Raw genomic sequence first — 22,302 nt, forward strand, 5'->3', positions numbered from 1 at the left:
AGCCGGCTGCTCCCCCAGTGCAAGTGAATCAGCACCGCCAGCCCCCTCCTCCGCTCCCTCCCTCTTCTTCCTCCTCCTCCCTCCCACTAAACTCAGCCGTCGCCGTCGGTCAGAAAGGGGGTGACCGGGAAAGCGAAGGCCGCGGCGAGGGGGTAGGGAGGGGAAGCCGGGCCGCCGTGAGGCGAGCAGCTCCACGGGGGCGGGCGGTGGGGGCGGCGCGGGGCTCGCCTCGCCTCGCCGGCGGGCGGGCCGCGGGGTGCCAGCCGGGGGGGAGTTCTTGCCGCCCCGGGGCCGGCCGCTCCGCTGTCCCTGCCAGCGGGCCCGCGCCCCCTCGGCGGGGTCAGCTCGGGGGGCCGGACCCCACTCTAGATGGGATAAGCTGTAAACATGTTTAGCTTTGAAGGGGATTTCAAAACAAGGCCCAAGGTGTCTCTCGGAGGAGCGAGTAGGAAGGTAAGAATCGGTGCCTGTCTCCGTGTTTGTGTCTCTGTCGGTTTCCCTCGCCCCAAGCCTGCATTGCCTTCATGTATTTATCGTTATTTTTACCGTTGGGCCTTCAAAAATGGGAGCAGCTATGACTAAGGTTTAATAGAGGGGGGAAGAAATCTTCCCCTCCTGATGATATGTTTATCGCTGATCGCCCTGGCTCTTTGTTGTTATTTTTTTCAATTTTTATATATATATATTTAATCAGGCCACACACACCCTAGTCTTATAGTGTAGTAAGAATTGTGGGAAGCGAGGAAATGTCTCCTTCGCTTGTCCTCCTTGCGAGGAGTCTGGTTTGTTGTGGCTGGTGGCACCTCCTGAGCCCTTCGTTTCTAGGGCTCCCGGGGTGAAGGAGGGAAGGACTTGGACACCTCCAGTCATTTATCTCAAGAGGGGAAGTTCCTGCAAGGATCCGCCTCGCTGGAGGGATGGCGGGGACCAGCCTTACACAACTCGGGATCAAAGCAAATTGTTGGGGGAGGCTTCATCCACGTGAGTGAGGGTGGCCGGGTGCCAGGTTTAGCCTTTCTCTGTCAAGTTTACGTTCAGTCAATTAGTCGTGTGCAGTGAGCAGCAGTTAATTGTATGCTGTACCCAGACTACTGAATCTCCTTGTATTTATCGGTAGAAGAGAAGCGGAATGGTCTATTTAGATCTTGCTGATTGGACGGGGTAGTCAGATGTTTAATCTATGCACTGAAGGTCATAGAGCTGCTGAAGAACAAGGGTAAGGACAGTGTTTTTAGAAGTGGCCTAATTTATAAGGGTCACTTTATTTCACTATATAAAATACTGATTCCCCATGTTATTGGATGTGACTGCATGGGAGACTAATAAGTGTTTTCATTGGTATTTTAAAATCTTAATGGAGTAAAAATAACTCTGAAATTTTTGTTACTGTGCGCTGTAAGCAACTTGGGTTCTGTAAAACTTCTGCGGTTTGGCAGTACAGTTAGGAAAAGAGCTAAAATACTGCACCTTGTGATATTAAAATCACAGCAAAGTTTGCATTTTGGTGTGTTATCTTACGTAATTTATTAAAGATAATGTGTAATAGAACTGCATTTAAATTTGGCAGCTTTTCATCTGAATCATTTTCTGTTTAAGACATTTTTGTGCATTAGGCTACATACCAGGGGCATGACATGAGGCGAAAATACCATAAATATGCCCCAGCTGAAATTGGCAGGACAGGCGCTTGTCCTCAGCTGAGCACTTCATGTACTTCGCAGCTTTTGACACTGACTTGCAAATAGTGTTTCGTGCAAAACTTGCTTCCTTCTACAGAAGTAAACAGCTGTTGTCATCTTCTTTTACCCCTACTGATCTCTCAATGAATATTGATTAGAATTTTATCTATTTTAATTATATTGGGCAAATTTATTAGTGTTATACAGGTATAAATAGTCAAGGGCACATACTACAAGCTAAAGGAAGTGAAAACTGAAATTGATGTACGACCTTCACTGTGCCCAGTCCAGAGGTTGTGTTTCATGATCAGGTTGGTACTGACTAGCCCACAGATTTCATGATTTTACACTGGTACACTGAAGTGCTTGTGCTGCATCAGTGCACATCAGTTCGTTGCACCTTCGGTTATATGGACATTATAGAATGCCATCAGAATAGAAGCTTGTTTCCAAAAACTATGTACAGTAGTAATGAAAGAATTTATATAAACAGTACTAAGAATTACTTCTAAAAATGCAGTTTATGTGAACTTTATGTAAACATACTACAGCAGAGATTGGTGTGGCAAGTGTGTATATGGGTTCCATGAGTTTCTCGTTATTTCATGTCACAGGCTTCTTGTGATCACGTTTCTCATGCCTATAGGCTTCGGTTTTACAGAAGGCTGACTTTTAAAATGTTTCAGCTTTTTGTGCACACGGAAAAAATATTTCTCTGACAAACCCTCTTGTCCTCCCAAATGTGTGTAATTTTAGAAAGATGCAGCATATATTTCTAATTCTGCATCTCTGCGATGCTCAGTTAGCTGGATGCTTAGCGCTGCCCATTTTAATTTTTGGGGGGGGAATAAAGCACAACTGATAAATATTTGTAGAATCTGTATGCGGGCTGCTTAATGCTAAGAATTACTCTACCCAGTTTGGGGGAGTTGCTCAAATGCTGTTGCACCTGTGTAGCCACATTAGTGAAACTCTTCCAGTACAAAAGCAGGGACTCCAGTGCTAAAGATGCAGAGTCTTCTTGATGTGGATGCAACAACACCAAAGTAAATGATCAGCAAATCTGACTATTAAAAGCATGGATTTTGCTAATATAACTGCAGCTGCAGCCGGTAACTGGTGTTGGTCATGGGTCACACATGTTGATACCCTGTCTGACATGGCTGTTTATGTCTGTAGTGTTTTCATAGGCCTCAGGAGGGGCTGACCTCAGCAACTGCTATGGGTATAGGCACAATGAGAGAAATATAGTTGGGGACTTACGGCATTGTGGCAGTTAGAAAGGTACTGAATCTAGTGTGCTTTCTCAGCACTAACTTTTATGACATTTTTGAATAATAAAAGCAGAGAGCTTCTGGTTTGTTTTTACACTGTTTGCATCTTATGTTCACATGCGTTACAGTGGTCTGAACTGCACACGCTGTAAAGAGGCACTTCAATCCATGACACCTTTTTGCCAAAGCAGTAGTCTTTAAGTATCACTTATTTTTGTTAAAATCCCAGATTACAGAATTAAAGTTCTCAAAATGACCATCACAGTGACTGATTCTTTCAGAATATTATTGTTATATTTTAATATTGCATTGTACATAAATGTTAAAATAGAGACAGTATTGTCAGTGTTTGGAATGTTTCCTCCATATCAACTTTCCAAAATCTGCTGATTCATTTGGACTATTTGCATAGTTGTCTGTGTGTTTGAGGTGTAGATACTGTGTTTTGTTTATTTATTTATAATTTTTTAATTTTTGTGGTTGCTTGTCACCTTTAAAACATGAGTCCATGCTTTATAAGGCTATTCAAAAGATATTTTCAGATTTAGTTTTAATTACAACTGGCAAAACTTTTTTTTTTTTTTACTTCTGAAGTAAAATAGCCTTCAAAAATGAGTACTATTATTGGAGTTCAGTATCTGAACATCTTGAATGAGTCATGGATTTGTTGTGTAGGACAAGAACTGTTGCTAAAAGGCTGCAGCTGCAAAATTTCTGTTGTGTGTCAGGAAGGAGAACAGAGAGTTATTCTGGGGGGGCAGTTCACATGGGGCTAACCCAACCTAACTGCAGTGGACAGAAACAGATGGTCCTTCACCTGGGTGGTTCCCGCTCCATCCGTTGTATACCTTGTAGTGAGCATACTTCTTGAAGGTAGCATGTCACCATGCCTTTTGGTGGCAGCTGGCAGGTTTCACCAATTTTATCATGAAGTTGGATTCTCAGTGGGATAGTGCAGAATCTGTTTAACTATGTCAACTTTATTTAGTACAGTCTGGCCTAGTGTTCCTTCACTAATTTTATCAGAGTCAAGAAAAATATGAGGTATCAGTCCCTTAGTACATCCATTCAGGGGATCCCTGTGCCTGTGCTGAGATGTACAAGGGGCTCTGCAGGTCTGCATGGTTTGTTTAGGTTATGAAATGTATTAATGATGTTTTGTAAGCCTTTAACCAGGAAAAATGGTTAAAAGAATATTATTAAGTCAAATGTACAATATCACTTGAGATATCTAAACTGTGCTTTTATAAATCCCAGGAGTATTTAAAATAGAGTATTCTTAGAGAATTTGTGATATAGATGGGTTAGTACTGTCATGACAGTGAAAGTGAAACCAACTAAACTGAATTTCCCCTTAGTTTTTGGTTTGGTTTTTTTTTTGTGGAAAATGTGGGAAATTTCTGATGAAGAAATAGTGATGACTCCATCTCTATTTTAAAAAGTCTCTAATTTCTTTTAACATGGACATTTTTAATAAATATATTCAATTTACAAAGTTTGTTTGCATTTTATTTTAGTAGTTACTGATACACTTTCTTAAATTAATAGTATAACATTAAGCATTAAATTCCTTATATTCTCCCCCTGCCCTGCTCTCAACTCTAAAAGTGCCTTGTTTGGTCTGTGTTGTCTATATTCTATGCATTAAGTAACTTCTCAAGGAAAAAAAATTAATGATACAAAAGCAATAGTCTCTAAGATTGCTAGTGCATAAAGAGGTCTGCACAGGCTGGGATTGTTTATAGTGATAGATTGTCTCTCTCTTGCTGATTGAGGAAAGTTGTTACTAACTTCAGGAAGAAACTACTCTTTTATTCTATCTTACTTAAACCTATACCAGGTCACCACTGGAAAGGAAATGATGCTAGGGATATATAGCACAGGTTTTCTAGATTACAGTTACAAATTTACAATTTATTTTTGAATGGTGGGAAAGAATTGTACTGCTTTGCTCTGAAAGACCTTTGCCCTATAGGCAAATGGTGTAGATCCTTATGCGAGTACATACCTCATTCTGAGTCAGAACTGTGTTTTGTCCAGATACTGAAATGTCAAAGCTTAAGTCTTGAAGTATTCTTTGAATTTCATATCTGTGGTGTAGAGACCACCAAGTTGTAAAATAACGATGGTATGTCAGTAGGAAGCTAAGTTAATGTGTACTAAAGTCTTTTGGACTTTTTTCACTCTCAGTGACATTTAAAATTCTCATTTCAAAGGAAGCTATGAATGATGGAGTTATAGTTAGCTGGCAGCAATGATTACACTATTATTTTGTGATGTGTGGTTTCCTCAAACTCAGAACAAATTATTCTGCTTTTATAGATATGGCTTTTCCTTGCTTGATTTTGAGAAAGTGAAAAGTTAGTCAACTAGAATGAGGCATACAATATACATCTTAAAAATCATAGTAGAGACAAATGGAGTGAAACTACACCAACTTGTTTGCATTTCATCTGGACTCTAGAGCCTCCAGTCAAGTCCTGGTTCCACTGTGCATGGCTTTGTAGCTCCTGTGATTAAAGTGGTTTCAGATGCTCCCTGCATCCTAGAGTAAAATTTGAGCTAACATGCTGAGATGTTTTCTAGCAGGCACTGTGACGTTGATTTTAGTGAGGTCAAGGCTTTCCCTGGCCAAGTACCTCTTCCTGGGCATATTTTAAGTACTTTAAAATACTTTCTGGAAGAAGAATATAAACTCAATTATGATATAAATTATCAGTGATATGAAGACTGGCAAACTGTTTTAAAGCAGAGCTTTTCAAGCTGCTGCACATGTTTTACTCAGGCTGGCTGAGCTGTGTGTCCACTGGAGTTTAAATTGTTGAGGTCCAGTTCAAGACATTGTTCTTAAAATGCTGATTTCTTTTAATATTCAGAAAAGAAAAAGAAAAAAGTGGCATTTATCATGCCTAAAAGAATTCTGGGAACTAGGGAACACTGTTGAGAACCACTTTGGAGGGGTTGTCTCCTGTTGTCTACCTTTGTTCCTTAGAAGTAAATGCTACAAAATCTTCCTTTTATTTGTTGAACTTACATTAAAAGGCATTAATTATTTTAATTGCTTAGGTCACTTCATGTGCTTTGGTAGCTGTTTCTGATTTTTATGTGGTTCAAACTAAATTCAGATGAAAAGTCATGTTCCTCATTTTTAAGGAAAGAAGAAAGATGCAAGTTCTTGGGTTTTGTAGATGAAAACCATATAAGATTATATGCTTGTCCCCCAAAATTAAAAGATTAAGTGCTTATTTGTTTTTCTTTGAAAATTTCCTGAAAGTCATGCCTTGTACTTTGCATGTTGTATTGTAATGATAAATAGAAAGCATTCCCAACTACAGAAAAAAAAATACACCTTTGTGGCTTTTTGAAAGAGTCAACAAATATTAGAAGTATTTGAAAAAAGATAATTATTTATACATTTCTTTTCCTGAACCTGACTTTTAGGCCAGGAGGGCTGAAAATGTTTTCTCGCTCTTGATGCAAAAGGTTAAAATGTGAGAAGACTCATCATTTGTGTATATATATAATTTGTTATTCAATCTTTGCCTAGGATATATAAAGGCTAGGAGTTGTGTAGACATGCTTTTGTAACAGAAGAGTGTATTTCAGCAAAATGAGGGCAAGAAAGCAGTTTAATTTATCTTTTTCTTATGTATTTAATTAGAGTCTTTTGAGCTTTGACATTGTTACACTGTGAGATGCAGCTGTTCTCATCAACTGGTCTGTTACAGCAGTGATGTGACTTTGAGCTTTGCTGTGGTGAATCATATGGTACATAGCAGTTTTAGCCTGATGCACAAATTAACATTTCAAATATTACTTAATGTTTCTTTGATAGTAGTCACAAGCTTTCCTTTCTGTATACTGTCCTCCATCTGCTTCCTTGTTTTCACCTCTTTCTCCTTCTGTCTTATTCTTTGAGTCACCATCCATAATGTCTCATTGTGTTTTGTTGTCACATACCGTTTGCTGTCTTGCTTCTTTGTGTCATGACTCACATATTTGGAGAAGAAAACTTCTCAAATTGGGCTTTTCATGGTCCTGTGGCTTGCATGCTAGAACTTGAGGTTGGTTATCTTTGCCAGTATCTTCTGGTGGAGGAAGAAGCAAACAGGAAAAGGACTGCTAGTAATATACTAAACATAGCACAAAACACGCAGATAGCATATTCACTGTTTTGCATTTTGGAGGTCGAGCTCCTGAAGAAAGAAGACTATATTATAGAAGTGTCAGGAATTTATAGAATCATAGAATAGAATAGAATTTGACTCAGTAAATGGTTTTTCACTCCTTTGAGTTAGGATTGAAGGAATCAAGACAAGCTGGTGCTTCATTCCATTTAAAATACCTGCCTGGCTGCCTTGATAAGTAGACTTGATACCTGATGTCTGCCTGTTCCGCAGGTGAAGAGAGAAGACAGCATGACTGTTGCACAAGTGAGGCAAGGCTGATGCGAGTAGGAATGAGATAGGTGTGATCTTCAGGAGTTACTATCAGATTAACTCATACTGTGAGTAGCTCTGTCTGTAGGTAGGCAGGAAGGGGTGGTGGAATAGCAGCTGTAGCTGTCAGCAGTCATGTGACCATACAGATGTGAGTTGTCAAATGTACATCTATAATGCTGTTGATATTCACGACCAGCCAAAGAGCAACAGCTGCTGAGTTTAGCTTTTTGTCATTGTGCTGTTTATTAAGAGGCAAGGCTGGGAGGAGTTCAGAGATGATTGTGCAGTTAGCTGTCTTTCAAAAATAATTTTGTTAGGGTGCTTTGTAGGTGAAGGAAGATTATTTCATAGCTCTTTTTATCTCTTTCCCACAGCAGGTTTGTTTTCTGTTGCATATCTGCTGTTACTTTTTAATTTCTGAAGAGACTGTATATTTTCATTGGGTTAAATAACTCTGAAGGAGATATATTTTTCTTGCATTCAGTTTAAATATATTTGTTAGCCATAGTCTTTATTCCACTCCTTTGTGTTTCTGGCCTGTCTGTGTCTTGTGAACAAGAATAGTATTATTCGACTGATCATGTTTTTTTAAGTGTGGGATATACTTACCTAAATATTTTATTCTTTAAGACAGTTCCTCTGTCGTATCTAATTTATACTTTAAATAGTTGGTGTTTTTCTTTACAAATACTCAAAGCAAGTATGTGACATTGGCTAAAAAAAATCAAACGTTAAGTTTTTAAAAGTGGATTGGTTTAAAGAGTGCTTGCTTCAAAGAGGCCCAATTTCCAATCAATGCAAAGCTGGTGATACACTAACTGAGGATACGCTGCCCTCTCCCTTCCTCTCCATATACTTAAAATTACTTGTTTCTGATAAGCCTTCTGGCTGCTTGTTTTCCTTTATCTACTAATTCCTTGCATTTAATGTTTGCATTTTTTTGTACCATTCTCCATGCATATGTAGTAATTTGTCTTCCCTTTTATGCACGTTATTTTGCTTTTTCTTTCAATGTACTCTGAAGTGTAATGACAAATTCAGCAGCTTTGCTTCTAAGCAGAAAAGCTGTTTGCATGGTGCTAGCTGCACAATGAAACTCTCCAAGCACATTGAAGAGATGTCACTGATCACGTCTAAATAGGAGCCTCTTGTTAGCTTCTTTAATACATTGGGTATCAGTTGTTGAAAAAGAAGTGAAGTCCTGAAATTTCAAGCTGTCTGTTGGTTATTTCTTAATTTAGTACATTATTTTGACTTTTTGTGTGTAAGGTTGGAACCTCTTGTCCCATGTTACCAAGCAGACCTGGAGCCATTCCTGTTGCTGGGGTGGAGATACACAGTCTTATGTATGGATTTTGTAATGATTTGTTTATACTGTGGGAAAACCCCTCTCTTTAGAGGGCAATAGATGTAGTTAGTGGTGTCTTTGGCCATAAATACTGTCTTTAGAGGAAAAGATGGTTAACCTTCTTGTGGGATTTTTCTTTATGCTTGCTGCAGTAAATGACCTAAATTGCAAACCAAACTTTAAATTCCGTTCTTGCATCTATGCTTTTGTGGGTGTTTTTTTGTTTTTGGTTAGGTTTTTTTTTTAATTCTCCATTGGTGGTCTGTGTTAAATTATTTTCTATCCTAAAGAATCATTGCCTTGCTTTTTCTATCATACCCCCCCAAAAGCAGAAGAGTTCTGGCTCATGTTTTTGTATCGTCATACAGACTTTGAAAATATTCCAGCACAGTTGTTTTAGATGTGGTTAAATATTTTATAAACATGTGTTTGCTAGCTTCAAATCTATTTTTATGTGTTCAGATTAATTTTCAGCTTGAGTGTGATTGTTTTTTCTTCTCTAGAATAAAAAAGGCATATGGAGAAAAAGGAAGTTGTAATTTGTATCAGAGACAAAAAAGGAAAATAGTTTCCTTAAGCTATTGTCTATTTTAGACTTGATTTGGAAAGGTGCCAGGGTACTTTCAGCTCTTATTGTCTGGAGTAGGAGCTGAATACTGTGCATGAGAAAGGAATAATTTTCTATATTTCATTGGAAAACCATCCAGTAAGAGGTTCCTGCAAATAAAACTTTGTTTATATTTTGTAATCTATGTGTACTGATTTAAGATTGTGTTTTAAAAACTGATGCACAGATTTTCTGTTGCAATGGTGGTGTTCTTTAGAGGTCTCTTGAATATTTTAGTATTCTTTACTTTTTCTCTGTTGGATAGGTCACTGTCCTGAGAGTTTGTTTGTAGCCTTAGTTCGGGTGAAGAGCTCAAAATTTTAAAATAAACAGTTCCTACCATTTATGTTATACAAGTCTGTTTTGACATCTTTTCCAGATAAGTTTTGAGGAAAAAGGTAAGTAAATGCAAGAACGCATTAAGCTCTTATAGGTTAGACAAAAAACATGGGATTTTGGACCAGTATGTGGTACCTTTGAATGTACCACAACTTGCTGTATGCACCTGGGCCAATGACTTACATACACTCCAAGCAAGGAAAACACTCAGTAAACATTTGGTACTACCTGGTAGGATTTGGATTTTATTATATTTGAGCTCCCCCATTTGTGCATGGATGATGTTTGCCTACATTATTGGGATGCTGAGAACACAAACCTGGGAAAGGATCAGTACAGTTTGCTGCACTTTGTCTTTTTCCTTTTTACATAGCTTCCCTCTGTCACTGCTTTTGAGAGTGCTGTTAATGTACCTGTAAGTGCGGAAAGCAGTTAACACTTTTCTCCAGTGTTTTATGTACTGAGGACAATTCCCAAAGTAAAGTCTAGATTAAATATAATGAACGCGTTTGAATGAAAATGCAATAGTACCTTTGTTTGTGTCTTACAGGAAGAAAAGGCTTCTCTCCTGCATCGTACTCAGGAAGAAAGGAGAAAACGAGAGGTAAAGTAGACTGTAAGCATTTGCATGCACACTGGATTTTTCTTTGATGTAGTAACATTTGCAGTCCAAAGTACTTCCGCTGCAGTCGTACAAAATTGAGTAGTATGGAATTTAAGTGAATATGTTAATTTTGTAGTTTTTTTTTTCCCCCTCTGAAAAAAAATGTTGGTATTCAAAATTATTTAAAATGTGTAACCATGTAGGTTTCATGCTAATCGGAAAAACAGCTGTTTGGCCCTTAAAGGTGTGCTTGACCCATGCAGGTTCTGCAGTGGCTCCTCTGTTTCTGAGGACAGTTACTGCTTTTTGTTCTTTCCAGCCTGGCTGTATGAATATGGACCAAGTTTAAGAGTGAAGGATTTAACTAGTTAGTTCAGAACGATGTTATGAATGAGATCTATGATCATTGTGTACTTAACCAGCATACCAACAGACTTTTTTGCGCTTCAAAAACTTTTTGCCACGTATCACCATACATTGCCATTCAGTTGCTTAATTCTGTCTGCTGCAAAGCTGGTGCAGAGTCATATACTTGTATCTGTGTATGTACAGACACACAACAAGTCTGTATGGCATACATTAGTTTCTCACAAAATGAATGACTCTTGAGAATAAAAACAGCTATGGCTTTTCAAACAATGCCTGCAGCAGAATCTTAGCCGTGACCTCAGACTTAAAACCTTTGCAATTATGGGTCACTAACTGATAATTGTGTATTTTAAGATAAAACCTGTACCTAGGGAAAAGGAGAACATACCTACTTTTTAGTTAAGCGTTACATTATGATTATAAAGAGAGTGCCTCTCTGTAATTGAAGCTCTCTCCTCCTTGCCTCCATATTTTACACTTTTATTGCTAGATACTTTGAAGAGAAAAACATTCTTTGGCCTATCAAAATTTTTATGTTGGTCCATGCTTTAGTGGTAATTAGAATCTTTTAAGTATATGCTTATTCAGATAAATTGCTTTAGGAACCAGGATTTCCAAGAAAAATAAAATAGGCATTGGATAACAATTTCATCTGGTGTTTCGCTGGTCAGTTCAGGTTAAGTTCTTAAGTTGAATATGTCTTTCTGGGCCAATAAATTAGAAATCAAGGTTTTGCCCGCTGAAAGTTCATATGAAGTGTATTTTAACAAATGTATTTCCCAAATGTATTTTAACAAAACTTACAAAAATATTTTGATGTTTTATTTTACTTGGTGGCCCTCAGAATTACGAGCCTCTTATAGTTTGAGCATTGATTAGGTTAAAATTTCTCTTACCAAAAAGCAGGCTTCTCTGTTTTTGACTTTCTATCTTTGTAGTTTCTTTGTAGCTCTAGGTTCCCAAGCAACTATTTCATTTACTTCCCTCTTTCATCCCATAAGAAACTATATGGACTTTTATTAGAAATGTAATTACAGCAGCTGCTTCCCTTAGATATTAATTGTGATGGATATGCTGGAGTGTTGTCAGGGGACTTACTGAAATGCTCTTTCCATAGTACCTTAGAGAAGCTGGCTTTCAGCTCCTCAGAAAGGGATGATTTTAACTCCTCTTTCTAGCTGCTGAGGACAACATCATAAAAAGATTCACTTTATATTTCTGGTTTGAAGAAGAGACCAAGAAATTTTTTTTTTTTCCTTGGGTGTTGTTGGTTTGTTTCGTGTCCCCTCCCCCCCATATTTAAACTGCACCAGCTTCATAATACTGATATTTATATATATATATGTATATATATATGTATATTTATATATATGCTTACTATACAAGTAAGCAGGTCTTAAATATTAGCTGATGCATGCATGAAAGAAGAATGTTGACAGTTTGGTGAATTCTTCAACATTTTAGTATTAAGACTTTGTCTAATAAAACACAAACGTGTTTATTTTGTAGTATTACGTACTAAAAATTTTTTCAATATCTTAACGGTAAATTTACATTTATAACCAAAAGTTTTCTCCCTGATTTATGTGTGTTGGATGCAAACCTTAAAAGTCATTACCTTACTAATGATTAGTGCTTAATTTCATTAAAGAATCCTTTTGAATACAAATGTATTTGAAAAAAACTGTAAAAATTGAAATCAGCTCAACAATATTGATTTCAGTTTTCTTGCTTTGCTTCACAGGAAGAAAGGCGAAGGCTGAAAAATGCAATAATAATCCAGTCATTTGTAAGAGGGTACAGAGACAGAAAACATCAGGTAAGTACTTACTTACTTAGAAACATAGAACAATTTTGCTGAAAGTGGGACTTCCTAGTAATAAATAACTCCATTCAACAGTCTTCACCTTTTTGATTACTGTGTGTGCCAACAAACTGGAAGTTCTTTTTTCCCTCTTGACATTTTCATTTGAGCTTTAGTGTTTTAGCAGTTGGGCGTTGATTCCACAAAGCATGGATGTGACAGTGGACTTGAGTGGGGTTATGCAGTGTTTTTTTGAGCTGACAAAGCAAATGAAAACAGTTGGGTATTAGCAGCTTTTACACACCAGTGGAGCTTTTGCCCCCAAAATGTGGCTAAAGTGGTAGTTTTGAGTGAAAAATACATCTTTCTAAGCTGCTGTTGGGTAGATTGTTCTAATAAAGAGTTGTATCTGCTTAAATTTGCTCGTGTTTGTTGAGTAAGCTAGATGAAAATGTTTGATGTGATATTCTTTACTTGAAAGGCAACAGATTTGTTGCAGTGTATATTTTCTGAATTACAGAAAGCAATTCTGGCTTTATGATACTGTGTGTATGTTTTGATCACTTAACAAATGTGTGCTGTATCTGTTTTATTACTTCGCAACCTCTTTGGACAGGAACCTGAAATGAAGTTTTTAAAATTTGCATCTGTATTTTAAATCATAACCATTACTGATATATTGATGCATGCCTTATTTTTAAGTACTCTATCCAAAGAAGTGAATTTGATCGCTGTGCTAATTTGGCCCAATCTGGAGGAACCTTTTCCACAGCAAGCGGAGCTAATTTGACTCTCTTAGTTCGTCAGTTACTCTTTTTCTACAGACAGAATGAGGATTCTAAACGTTTGGTGAGTACTGTTACATACTTTGATCTGTAGTACTTTTATTTCATGCACTTTTAAAGTACTCTTTCAGTTAAAAGATTTTGAATGGATGCAAAAATGGGTTTGATCACTTCAGTAAATTCATTTAAGAATTCTGGGTTTTGCTGGCCTGAACTCTGCTGCTTTTCATTTAGAAAGAATAACTTAAAATTAGATTTTGTATGTGCTTGTGCACATTCACACAAAATCTGTGAAATGAAGCCTTGAAAAATCCTGTATTATTCACAGTAGTTTATTAAAAATAATATAATTCTATTAGAATTTAATTTGTAAGTAATAGTTTTCACTTAGCCCTCTGGTCGTTTTTACGGTGCTTGTGTTATGTTTGTTTCCTTACTGGTCAGTAATGCTGGCATATCAATTGCAAAGTAACTGCAAATTTCCCAAATTATGATTCATAGTGTATATTAATAATGGACATTGAAGAATTATGGCTATTTAAAACAAAACAAATGAACAGATGAATTTGTTCAGGAGTAAAGTTATTTTGGAAGTGTAATTCAGTTTTAACTTTGAAAGTTAAAAGCAGTTAAAGTACTCAAGCAGTTGAGAACTTTATGTTGTGTAACAATTGTTTTCTCAGCTGAACAAGGTTATCTTAGTTTGTGTTTTGTAAATCCTCCAAAGGCATCCAAAATAGGATTGAAATACTATGTGTTGAAATAAATGATATAACTTGTTGTTATAAACAATAAACTTATGTGCATATCTTCTTCCAGGTATGGATGTGTCAGAATTTAATTAAGCAAAGTTCTCAGTTTGTTAAGCAATTGGATGGTCCAGACAGACTTACTTGCTTATTCCAAATAAAAAGACTGTTGGGGCTGTGTTGCAGGTAATTTTTTCTCTATGTGCTACTGTCAGAAAAGTGTTTAGAAATTATGTCAGGCACTTGCTTTTTTCTTTCTGCAGCAGGTAATCAAATGTGAATTTGTTTTACAGAGAGGACTGTTTATGTTAAATTCATGTGTAGGTCATGGTATAGGATACTTTCCTAGGTAAGAGCAGTGGAATGTTCTTAAGCTCCATTGGCTTTCCAGGGATATGCTTTGGATATATTTTGTTTTAAAATTAGTGTTAATTAAGATGCCCTTCCTCACGCATCATTTTGAATTTAAAACATGTTAAGCAGTTACATTTTTGGTTTGGCAGTTTTTTGTTTGTAGTGGGAGGATCATGGGAAGGTAATCTATCAAGGTGACTTGAATATCTGGCAGCTAAAGCCTAGTTTTATAAAACAGTGTATTTGCTCATATCAGTCACACATCACCAGAGCTGTGGTGTCACTGGATTGAATTGTACATTTTTACTACGTTTGAAATTGTGGTTTTATAAATGTAGCTCTCTCCTTTTCTGACCGGGTGATGTGGGAAAACAAAAGGCGTGGAAGAGGTGTCCCTGCCTATACACATAAGGCAGTGGAAGAAGCAGCTTTTCTTAACTTTATGTTGCCAGCATGATGATGGGAATCTATAATTGTTTTCTGAGCTACTTTAATCTTAAGTAAAAGCCCAGAAAGTGAGCAGTGGGAGAGGTAGCCGAAGAAATGTTTCCCTGAGATAAGTTCATGATTCATGAGAAGCTGTAGCTTTTGATACTGTGGGGAAAAAAAAAGATGACTGTGTAATATCGTAGCAAAAGATGGTAGTTTGATTGCAGCTACATCTGTGAAATAAAGGTTTTGTCAGAGTATCTTTTTTTCTGTTTTGTGAAATGTTTAGCTATGATGTCAGAATTTCTGCTGACAGGTCCCATCTTTCCTAATGGCTGAGAAGAAAGCGTTTTGTTAGGGCAACTGTGCCTATAAAGATCTCATACTAACAAATACTTCTAATCCTAAACAGGCTCTTAATTTTCACCATTTTTGTGGTTACTGGTAGCTGTTTCATAAGCATTTTCTAAAAGGATGAGAGTGGTTGTGTTTGTAATATTTCAGTCTGTAATCAAAGACATACTGTTTTAGTTATGCCTATAGTGTTCCCTGGTGTTTGTTCCCAGCCCCTGTTGCTCTGGGGCTTTCATGGCTTCATTTTCAAAATGGGTGGTAATGCATATTGGAAAAACATGTTATTCTTTGCTTCTCTTCCAAGTTTTGCAGTAGACCTCCAAACTTTCAAGTCACTGACAGTAAGAATTTAGTAGGATGTAAAGATAAGAGTGCCATATTCGTAGAAATGCTAAAATCGGAATTACTATTACAAAAGGTGCCAACAAAAAGCTGTAGCTAAACTACTTGGAAACACTTGGAAACCTAATAGAATTAAGTTACTTTAAGGAGAATGTGAAAGGTTTTATTTGTATTTTTCTAAATCAATGTACATATGCCTGTGGTGAAATAAGACAAATATCTTGTTAAATAATTTTTTATTTCATTTATAGGCTATTGCAAAATTGCAATGATGACAGTCTGAATGTTGCACTTCCTATGAGAATGCTTGAGGTATTTTCATCTGAGAATACGTATTTGCCTGTTTTACAAGATGTCAGCTATGTGACATCATTAATTGAACAAATTTTGCACTACATGATTCAAAAAGGTGAGTAGTTGGGAAATAACTTAAAAATGAAACAAAATGTGTAGTATCTGAAGACCATGTTGTTTAATCATGTTTTTGACTTTACTACTGACACAACGAGTTCAGTCCTGCATATGCTAACAGACCTGTGTGTTAGATGGATGTTTTGCTAGTAATGAGAAGAATGCTTGAAGAATTGCTGTTTAATTTCTTAGGGAATTCTGTTTATAAATTGAATATTTTACTAAGTTACTTATACAGACCTCTACCACAGATTTTGGTACTAGGTGGATATTACCTAAGAAAAGTTTTATCGCAGTAGCTGTTCACACACACTCTCACCCAGAGCAGATCTAGGCTTTAGTAGTGTAACAGTTGGACATTATGTTGCAGTACTGTTATCTGTATCTACTAACATTCATTATTATGGTAAATTGGCATTACCTTTTCACCCTCCTAACACTAGAGACACCTTAGCAAAGAGATGGTGACCTAGCTTTTATTTCCCTTGTACCATCATCATCAAAACTGTTTGCTAGACTGCAATCAGTTACACCTGTGCAAACATACTGGGAGTTAATGAATTGTGTAGTTATCACCAAAATTATGTATTGTGTTGAAGAAACTCTATTACTCTGAGAACATGTGAAAAAAAATAATTAGGCTTTCTGATACCATAGCTTGAGTTTGCAAAACCTGGGGACAAAACATTATGAAATAAATGATCCAGCTTCATTGGTATAAAACACAAAAAGAACACCTTCCAATTTGTTAGATAATTGGTTGAATAATTCTATGTAAGTTTTAAAGTACATTTAGTAGATTAGGCTATCTTACCCTGTTACTAAGGATTAGGTTTTAGCTACTGCATGTTGAAGTCACTATGAGGAAAAAGAATTATTATAGTGCATTTCTTTTCCTTGCCTATGCCTAGTGAAAACTACTGAAGTATTTGTGTTTGTCTTATTGCTTACTATGTTATATCTTCCAGAATGCTTACATTTCTTCTCTGAGTATAATATTTAGTCCTCATAGCCAATATGTGAAAGTATCAGCATGTTAGGTCATTAATTTTAGTGAGAAAATACAGCTTTCTGATCACTTAGAATGTAAACAAAAAGAAATGATTGTATGAAATTACAGATGTTCTGTCTCCTAATAATTTATGATGGTTAATTTGTAAAGAATCTGTAGTCAGCTTTTATTAGTATATGGTTTTGCCTATGATTTGTCTTCCATGTGTATCTTGCAAGCATTGCTAAGTTGTTCCTTTGTGGTGACTTCCACTTGTTGCATTGTATGTGAAGTTAGGTAGTCCCTGACAAAGGGTCTTAGACTGGACCTCTTGGTGATGTGATGCTACTTACATATTTACAGTGATTCCTGTAGTTGTGAAACTTGTGTTTTAGGAGTTCATTGAGCAAGAGGAAGTTGATTTAAGAAGAATAAAATCATATGACTCCATTTGTACTTTAGTGAAACAAAAATAGATTGCCTTCTAACACATCTTTATGGCTTGGGTGGTAATGCGTTTTATTACTGTCTGAGAGATCCTTGATTTGGAAACAGTAATTGTGTTCCTCAGCTTGCTAAAGCAAGTTCTTTATAGAATTTGAGTGTTCTGCTAGCTGGGCTCTTACCTGTATGATGCAGTCATGTTTTGGAGAAGAGGGAAACTCCAGAATTTCTGAAAGGGTGGAAGGACTGGTGTGAAAAACATGACTAGAATCACTTGTAGGAGAACATCTTTTTCATAGTTCAGTTTAAAAATATCAAATAGTTCATAGTGCAGTTTAAAAATATCAAATACATACTTCAGTTTAAAAATATCAAATTACTTCATCAGCAGGAGCTCAGGCTTTGAAAACAAAATTGAGTCTGAATGGAGTTATCTTTCTATGATTTTATAAAGTGATGTTTCCAAAGAGATTGCTGGTATATCCTGTTACTTATGTGAGTGTGACCTAGGCTATTGTAAAAAGTCTTCCTAAGTAAAACTTCTTGCAGTGAATTATAAAATTCATTCAATTAATGTTGAGTATATAAGTTGCTTTATACAAAAAAGGAGAAAAATAATACTGCATCCAAAAAATTGTGTTTCTTGTTTGCAGGCTACTACAAGTCGCTTTATTTGTTAATTAACAATAAGCTTCCCTCGAGTATTGAGTATTCTGATGTTTCTCAAGTCCCTGTTGCAAAAATACTTCTGGAGAATGTTCTGAAGCCATTGCACTTTACATATAGCTCCTGTCCAGAAGGTGCAAGGTAAATAAAGATACTAGTAGGTACTTGTATACTCATTTCTAATTGCTCTTCTGGAGTGTCTAGCTGTTCTTTTGGTACAGTTTGTTGATTTGTTTGCAATAGTAATGACTTTTTGGCAATGCTGTACATCAGTGGAACAATGTAGCTTCAGGTGCGTTTAAGATAAAGGCAGTAAAATGCTGAAGACTACAATAAACAGCATAGGGAACAGCAGGTATTGCAATATGCAGGGACATAAGAGTGCAAAAACTTAGATGAGAGCAGAGGTGCAGCTATGGGCAGATGAATTTTAGAGTTAAAAAGAACTTTGTGACAGAGGAGCCGAGGTTTATGGAGAGAAGTAGTGAAGTCATAGTTTACAAGCAGAAATAAGCACGTATGTGGACAGATGGAACAAAAATCAAACTGATAGTATCACATGTAATAGTGTTTTGTGTTAAAATAGTATTTTTTTGGAAAAAAAAGGATAATTGTGGGTTTTTAGTACAGTTTTTATTTCAAGGTTATAAACAACAAACTTCAGAATAATTACTGTGAGTTCATGAAAAGTTTAAAGGTTAAAATTACATACAGGATCATCAGGAAAATGATATAGTAGAAGAAGTTAATTTTTGAGAAATCTGAGAAAGTTAGTTTATCAGCACAGGATTAATGGAGAACATCTTTATAGTCATCTTGATGGATGTGTTCAAACTTGCAAATTGATCTACTGTTCTGTGGATGTAATTGTGGGAAATTGTGTCTCTGTTTTCTATAAAGATAATTTTTCTTCCATTTCAGGCAGCAGATTTTTGCAGCCTTCACAGAGGAGTTTCTGGCAGCACCTTTTACAGATCAGATATTCCATTTCATCATTCCAGCGCTTGCTGACGTGCAGACCATTTTCCCTTATGAACTCTTTCTGAATGCACTATTATTAGCAGAAAGGAGAAGTGATGAAGCCCCATGGCTTTTTTACTTTGTATTAACAGTTGGAGAAACATACTTGGGTAAGAAAGTTGAATAGCAAATTCATTGTTTTTTCATATTTCATAAAATCACAGAATGGTTTGGGTTGGAAGGGACCTTAAAGGTCAGCCAGTTCCAGCTTCCAGCCTCCCTGCTATGGGCAGGGACACCTTCCACCAGACGAGGTTGCTCCAAGCCCTGTCCAACCTGGCCTTGAGCACTGCCAAGGGATGGGGCAGCCACAGCGTCTCTGGGCAACCTGTTCCAGTGTCTCATCACCCTTATAGTAAAGAATTTCTTCATAATACCTAATATAAATCTCCTCTCTTTCAGTTTAAAACCATTCCCTCCTTTCCTAGTACTGCATGCCCTTTAAATACATGTTACGTATTTCCACAGTGTGGTTTATGGCCCAACAGAAAGGACAGTTTGGGGATAAAAGTGTTGGAGAGATCTGTTTTAATAGCTAGTCTTACCCTTTTTGGTAAAAAATACACATAAATTCGGTAAGATTTGGCATAATGTGTTTTGGTCAGGTATTTCTGGTAAAATATGTTTTATAGTGCGGTGTGATCTGGCTAACAATCTTCTATTTCAATGTATGTGCTACAGGATCCCTTTCAGAAGAAGGACTTCTTGTGTATTTGAGGGTACTGCAGACTTACCTCTCTCAGCTGCCTGTGTCTGCTTCTGGTACAGATTGTCAAGATGCAAACAGTGATTCTGAAGATGAGGATGAAGAGATCAGTAAAATGACAGCTGCACCAGTAAGCAATACGTAATTTCTTTGAATGAATTTCTGTTACAGCAGTAGCAAATATAAGCAACGCATGATCACCATAAGGCCAGTATTTTTCTAACTACACGTAGAAGGGAAAATATTTACTTCTAAAAAGATAGATGGCCACTCACTGTAAGCAAATGGAACTAGTTGCTTACATTAAAAACAAAACCTTTACTGTAATAAATCTTAAAGTACTGATACTTTGTCTGCAGAAGTGCAGAGCTTTTATTTAACAAAAAAAGTTTAAACTTCTCTTTAAATTTGTATTTTACAGAAACTATTGTTCTCTGTGTTCTTTAAGTTTGTGATAATGCTAAGATGTCATGAAGCGTACATGTGTTTTCATTTTTTTTGTCGTGGAAATATTACAGGTTCAACTTGTCTTCACCCTATAGAATTAGCTCTATTTAAATATACCTAACTACCTTGAAAGGCTCTCAAATGGGGAACACCTGCTCTCTATAGTAATGTGTAGAGACTGTATTATAAACAGAATCTTTCACTGTAAGCTTCCACCAGTTAAGTGAATCTGTGATAACTTTAACCTCCTAACACCTGGATCAAGGCTTGAACAGTCGAAGGTGGAGAGTCTCAGAGATTATTTTGCCTTCCCACACTGAGCTATGAAATCTGGATTTTTGTGTCTTTCAGGTATTCTGAGATTTCTGGTATTTTCTTGGTGAAGTGTTGAAAGCAAAAGGCTGTCAGCTCTTCTGAGAGATACTGTTCCTATAATGCCTACTTACATTTCATTTTAAATGCTTACCTTTTACCTGTACATTTTTAGGTGCAGTGTGTTACTGTTACCACAAAATCTTTACAAAGATAGTGTGAATAAAATATATGCCAGATACGCACATACCATATGTGATGTAAATATTGGCAGATTCTACTTGTGGCTTACAGATATTGGTGATGTTTAAGAGGTGACTAGATACACTTCTCATGCTTTATTGTGTATTAGCCTGTATTAGCCACTCTGAAGTTTTTTGTTGTTTGTTAACAACAAATGGTTATGAATGCAAAAATACTGTTTGTAAAGGAACTTGCCGCAGACATCCATCCGTTCCTGGATTTCATGTCCCCTGATATCATGGGGGAAGAGATGACTTAAGGTGGCTCTTGGGTCTGATAATTTTAAGAATGGTACTGGGATATACATATGTGTTTCTGTTTTAATTATTGTACGAGAAAACTATTTTCTAGCAAAATTCTGAAGTATTTCAATTTTTTTTAAAAGGGTGGTACTTGCCCATTAACTTAAAGCAAATTTTGCTTTAATATGTTTGTAGGGTGATGGGAGAATATCAGTTCAGTACATAACTGAGGAGTGTCTAAAGAAATTGGATACAAAGCAGCAGACAAATACTCTACTGAATATGGTTTGGAGAGATTCAGCTAGTGAAGAGGTCTTTACCCTGATGGCATCAATCTGCCACACGCTAATGGTACAACACCGAATGATGGTGCCAAAAGTCAGGCAAGTATAAATAATGATGTTGAACTGTAGTACATCTAAAATTGGTTTTATTAGATAGATTTGTTTTAAATACCCTGTGATGTTAATTCTGTTTTTTCTTTTATCATCAGCTGAAATAAATTATTTCAAATGTAAATAATAATTCCAGGCAAACCAAAGAGCGGATTCTTTCTGTTTCTTATTTTATTTCTTGTTCCTAGTGCACTCTCTTCAGTAATCACTAAATTCAGAAATGTAAGCTCTTGGTTTGTTCAGTGAACTGCAAATAGGTTAGTTGAGGACTATGGAACAGGTAGTGATCAGTGTGATCAGAAAATCACACACAAACAGGGATTGCAAAGATTCTTGAAAGGAGTTTATCCATCCTTGTGCTCAGAGGCAGCATCAAGTGTCGTTGTAGCAGAAGTTTGTGTAGCTTGTGTTTAAAACTTTCAGTGATACGGATTCCACAGTCTCTCTAGCTAGCTGAGCACTGAAACCAGTGTGTTTTCTACCCTCTGTAATATATAGACAAAGTCTCTCTTGCTACAAATGAAAATGATTCCTAACTGTTGAAAATCACTGTTATTGTTTGGAAAGGGCTTTGACACCTGAGATGGAGATAAGACTTGTTAATTTGTACAGCATTCTTTTACAAAGACTGCAAAACACAAATGTTACTAACAATGGAAGAGGATTTTTGACCTTTTTATTATCAGACTAAGACCCATAAGTATTAACACTGTTCTGGTGCACGTAGTTTTGAGTGAGTATGTAGTTGCTGGTAATAAAGTAAGTATTTTGGGAATGCTGTAAACATAATTCAAGCTGCATTGTAAACAGTGATACAGAAAACTAATTAGGTGCTATCTTAGCCCAGTGGTGTTTATAGCTGCTAAAGGAAGTAGGATGTCAGTGAAACTGTGATTGTTCGATTAGGGTAATTAGTTCTTTGTAGACTAATTGCATTAGTGCAGGA

General features: G+C 36.6%; 1 protein-coding gene across 2 annotated transcripts in view; it reads left to right on the forward strand.

Annotated features, from left to right (window-relative positions):
• The first annotated feature begins 220 nt into the window (after window positions 1–220).
• The window catches only part of UBE3C (ubiquitin protein ligase E3C), a 73,803-nt gene continuing 51,721 nt past the window's right edge, over window positions 221–22,302 (forward strand). Inside the window, exons 1-10 of one of the 2 annotated variants that reach the window (XM_061467997.1) lie at window positions 221–453; window positions 10,240–10,293; window positions 12,407–12,481; window positions 13,169–13,315; window positions 14,071–14,186; window positions 15,731–15,888; window positions 17,979–18,132; window positions 18,913–19,121; window positions 19,693–19,847; window positions 21,157–21,344. In XM_061467997.1, the coding sequence (XP_061323981.1) occupies window positions 388–453; window positions 10,240–10,293; window positions 12,407–12,481; window positions 13,169–13,315; window positions 14,071–14,186; window positions 15,731–15,888; window positions 17,979–18,132; window positions 18,913–19,121; window positions 19,693–19,847; window positions 21,157–21,344 (1,322 nt within the window). In that variant the 5' untranslated portion in view covers window positions 221–387. Of the gene's footprint in view, window positions 454–10,239; window positions 10,294–12,406; window positions 12,482–13,168; window positions 13,316–14,070; window positions 14,187–14,236; window positions 14,350–15,730; window positions 15,889–17,978; window positions 18,133–18,912; window positions 19,122–19,692; window positions 19,848–21,156; window positions 21,345–22,302 lie in introns of those variants that run through there. The other variant, XM_061467998.1, reaches the window with a different exon arrangement.

The sequence above is a fragment of the Pezoporus flaviventris genome, unplaced genomic scaffold (assembly GCF_033815535.1).
Source record: "Pezoporus flaviventris isolate CSIRO_AGI_PZ_B2104156 unplaced genomic scaffold, CSIRO_AGI_Pfla_v1 ptg000047l, whole genome shotgun sequence".
In the NCBI taxonomy this organism is placed as follows: domain Eukaryota; kingdom Metazoa; phylum Chordata; class Aves; order Psittaciformes; family Psittacidae; genus Pezoporus; species Pezoporus flaviventris.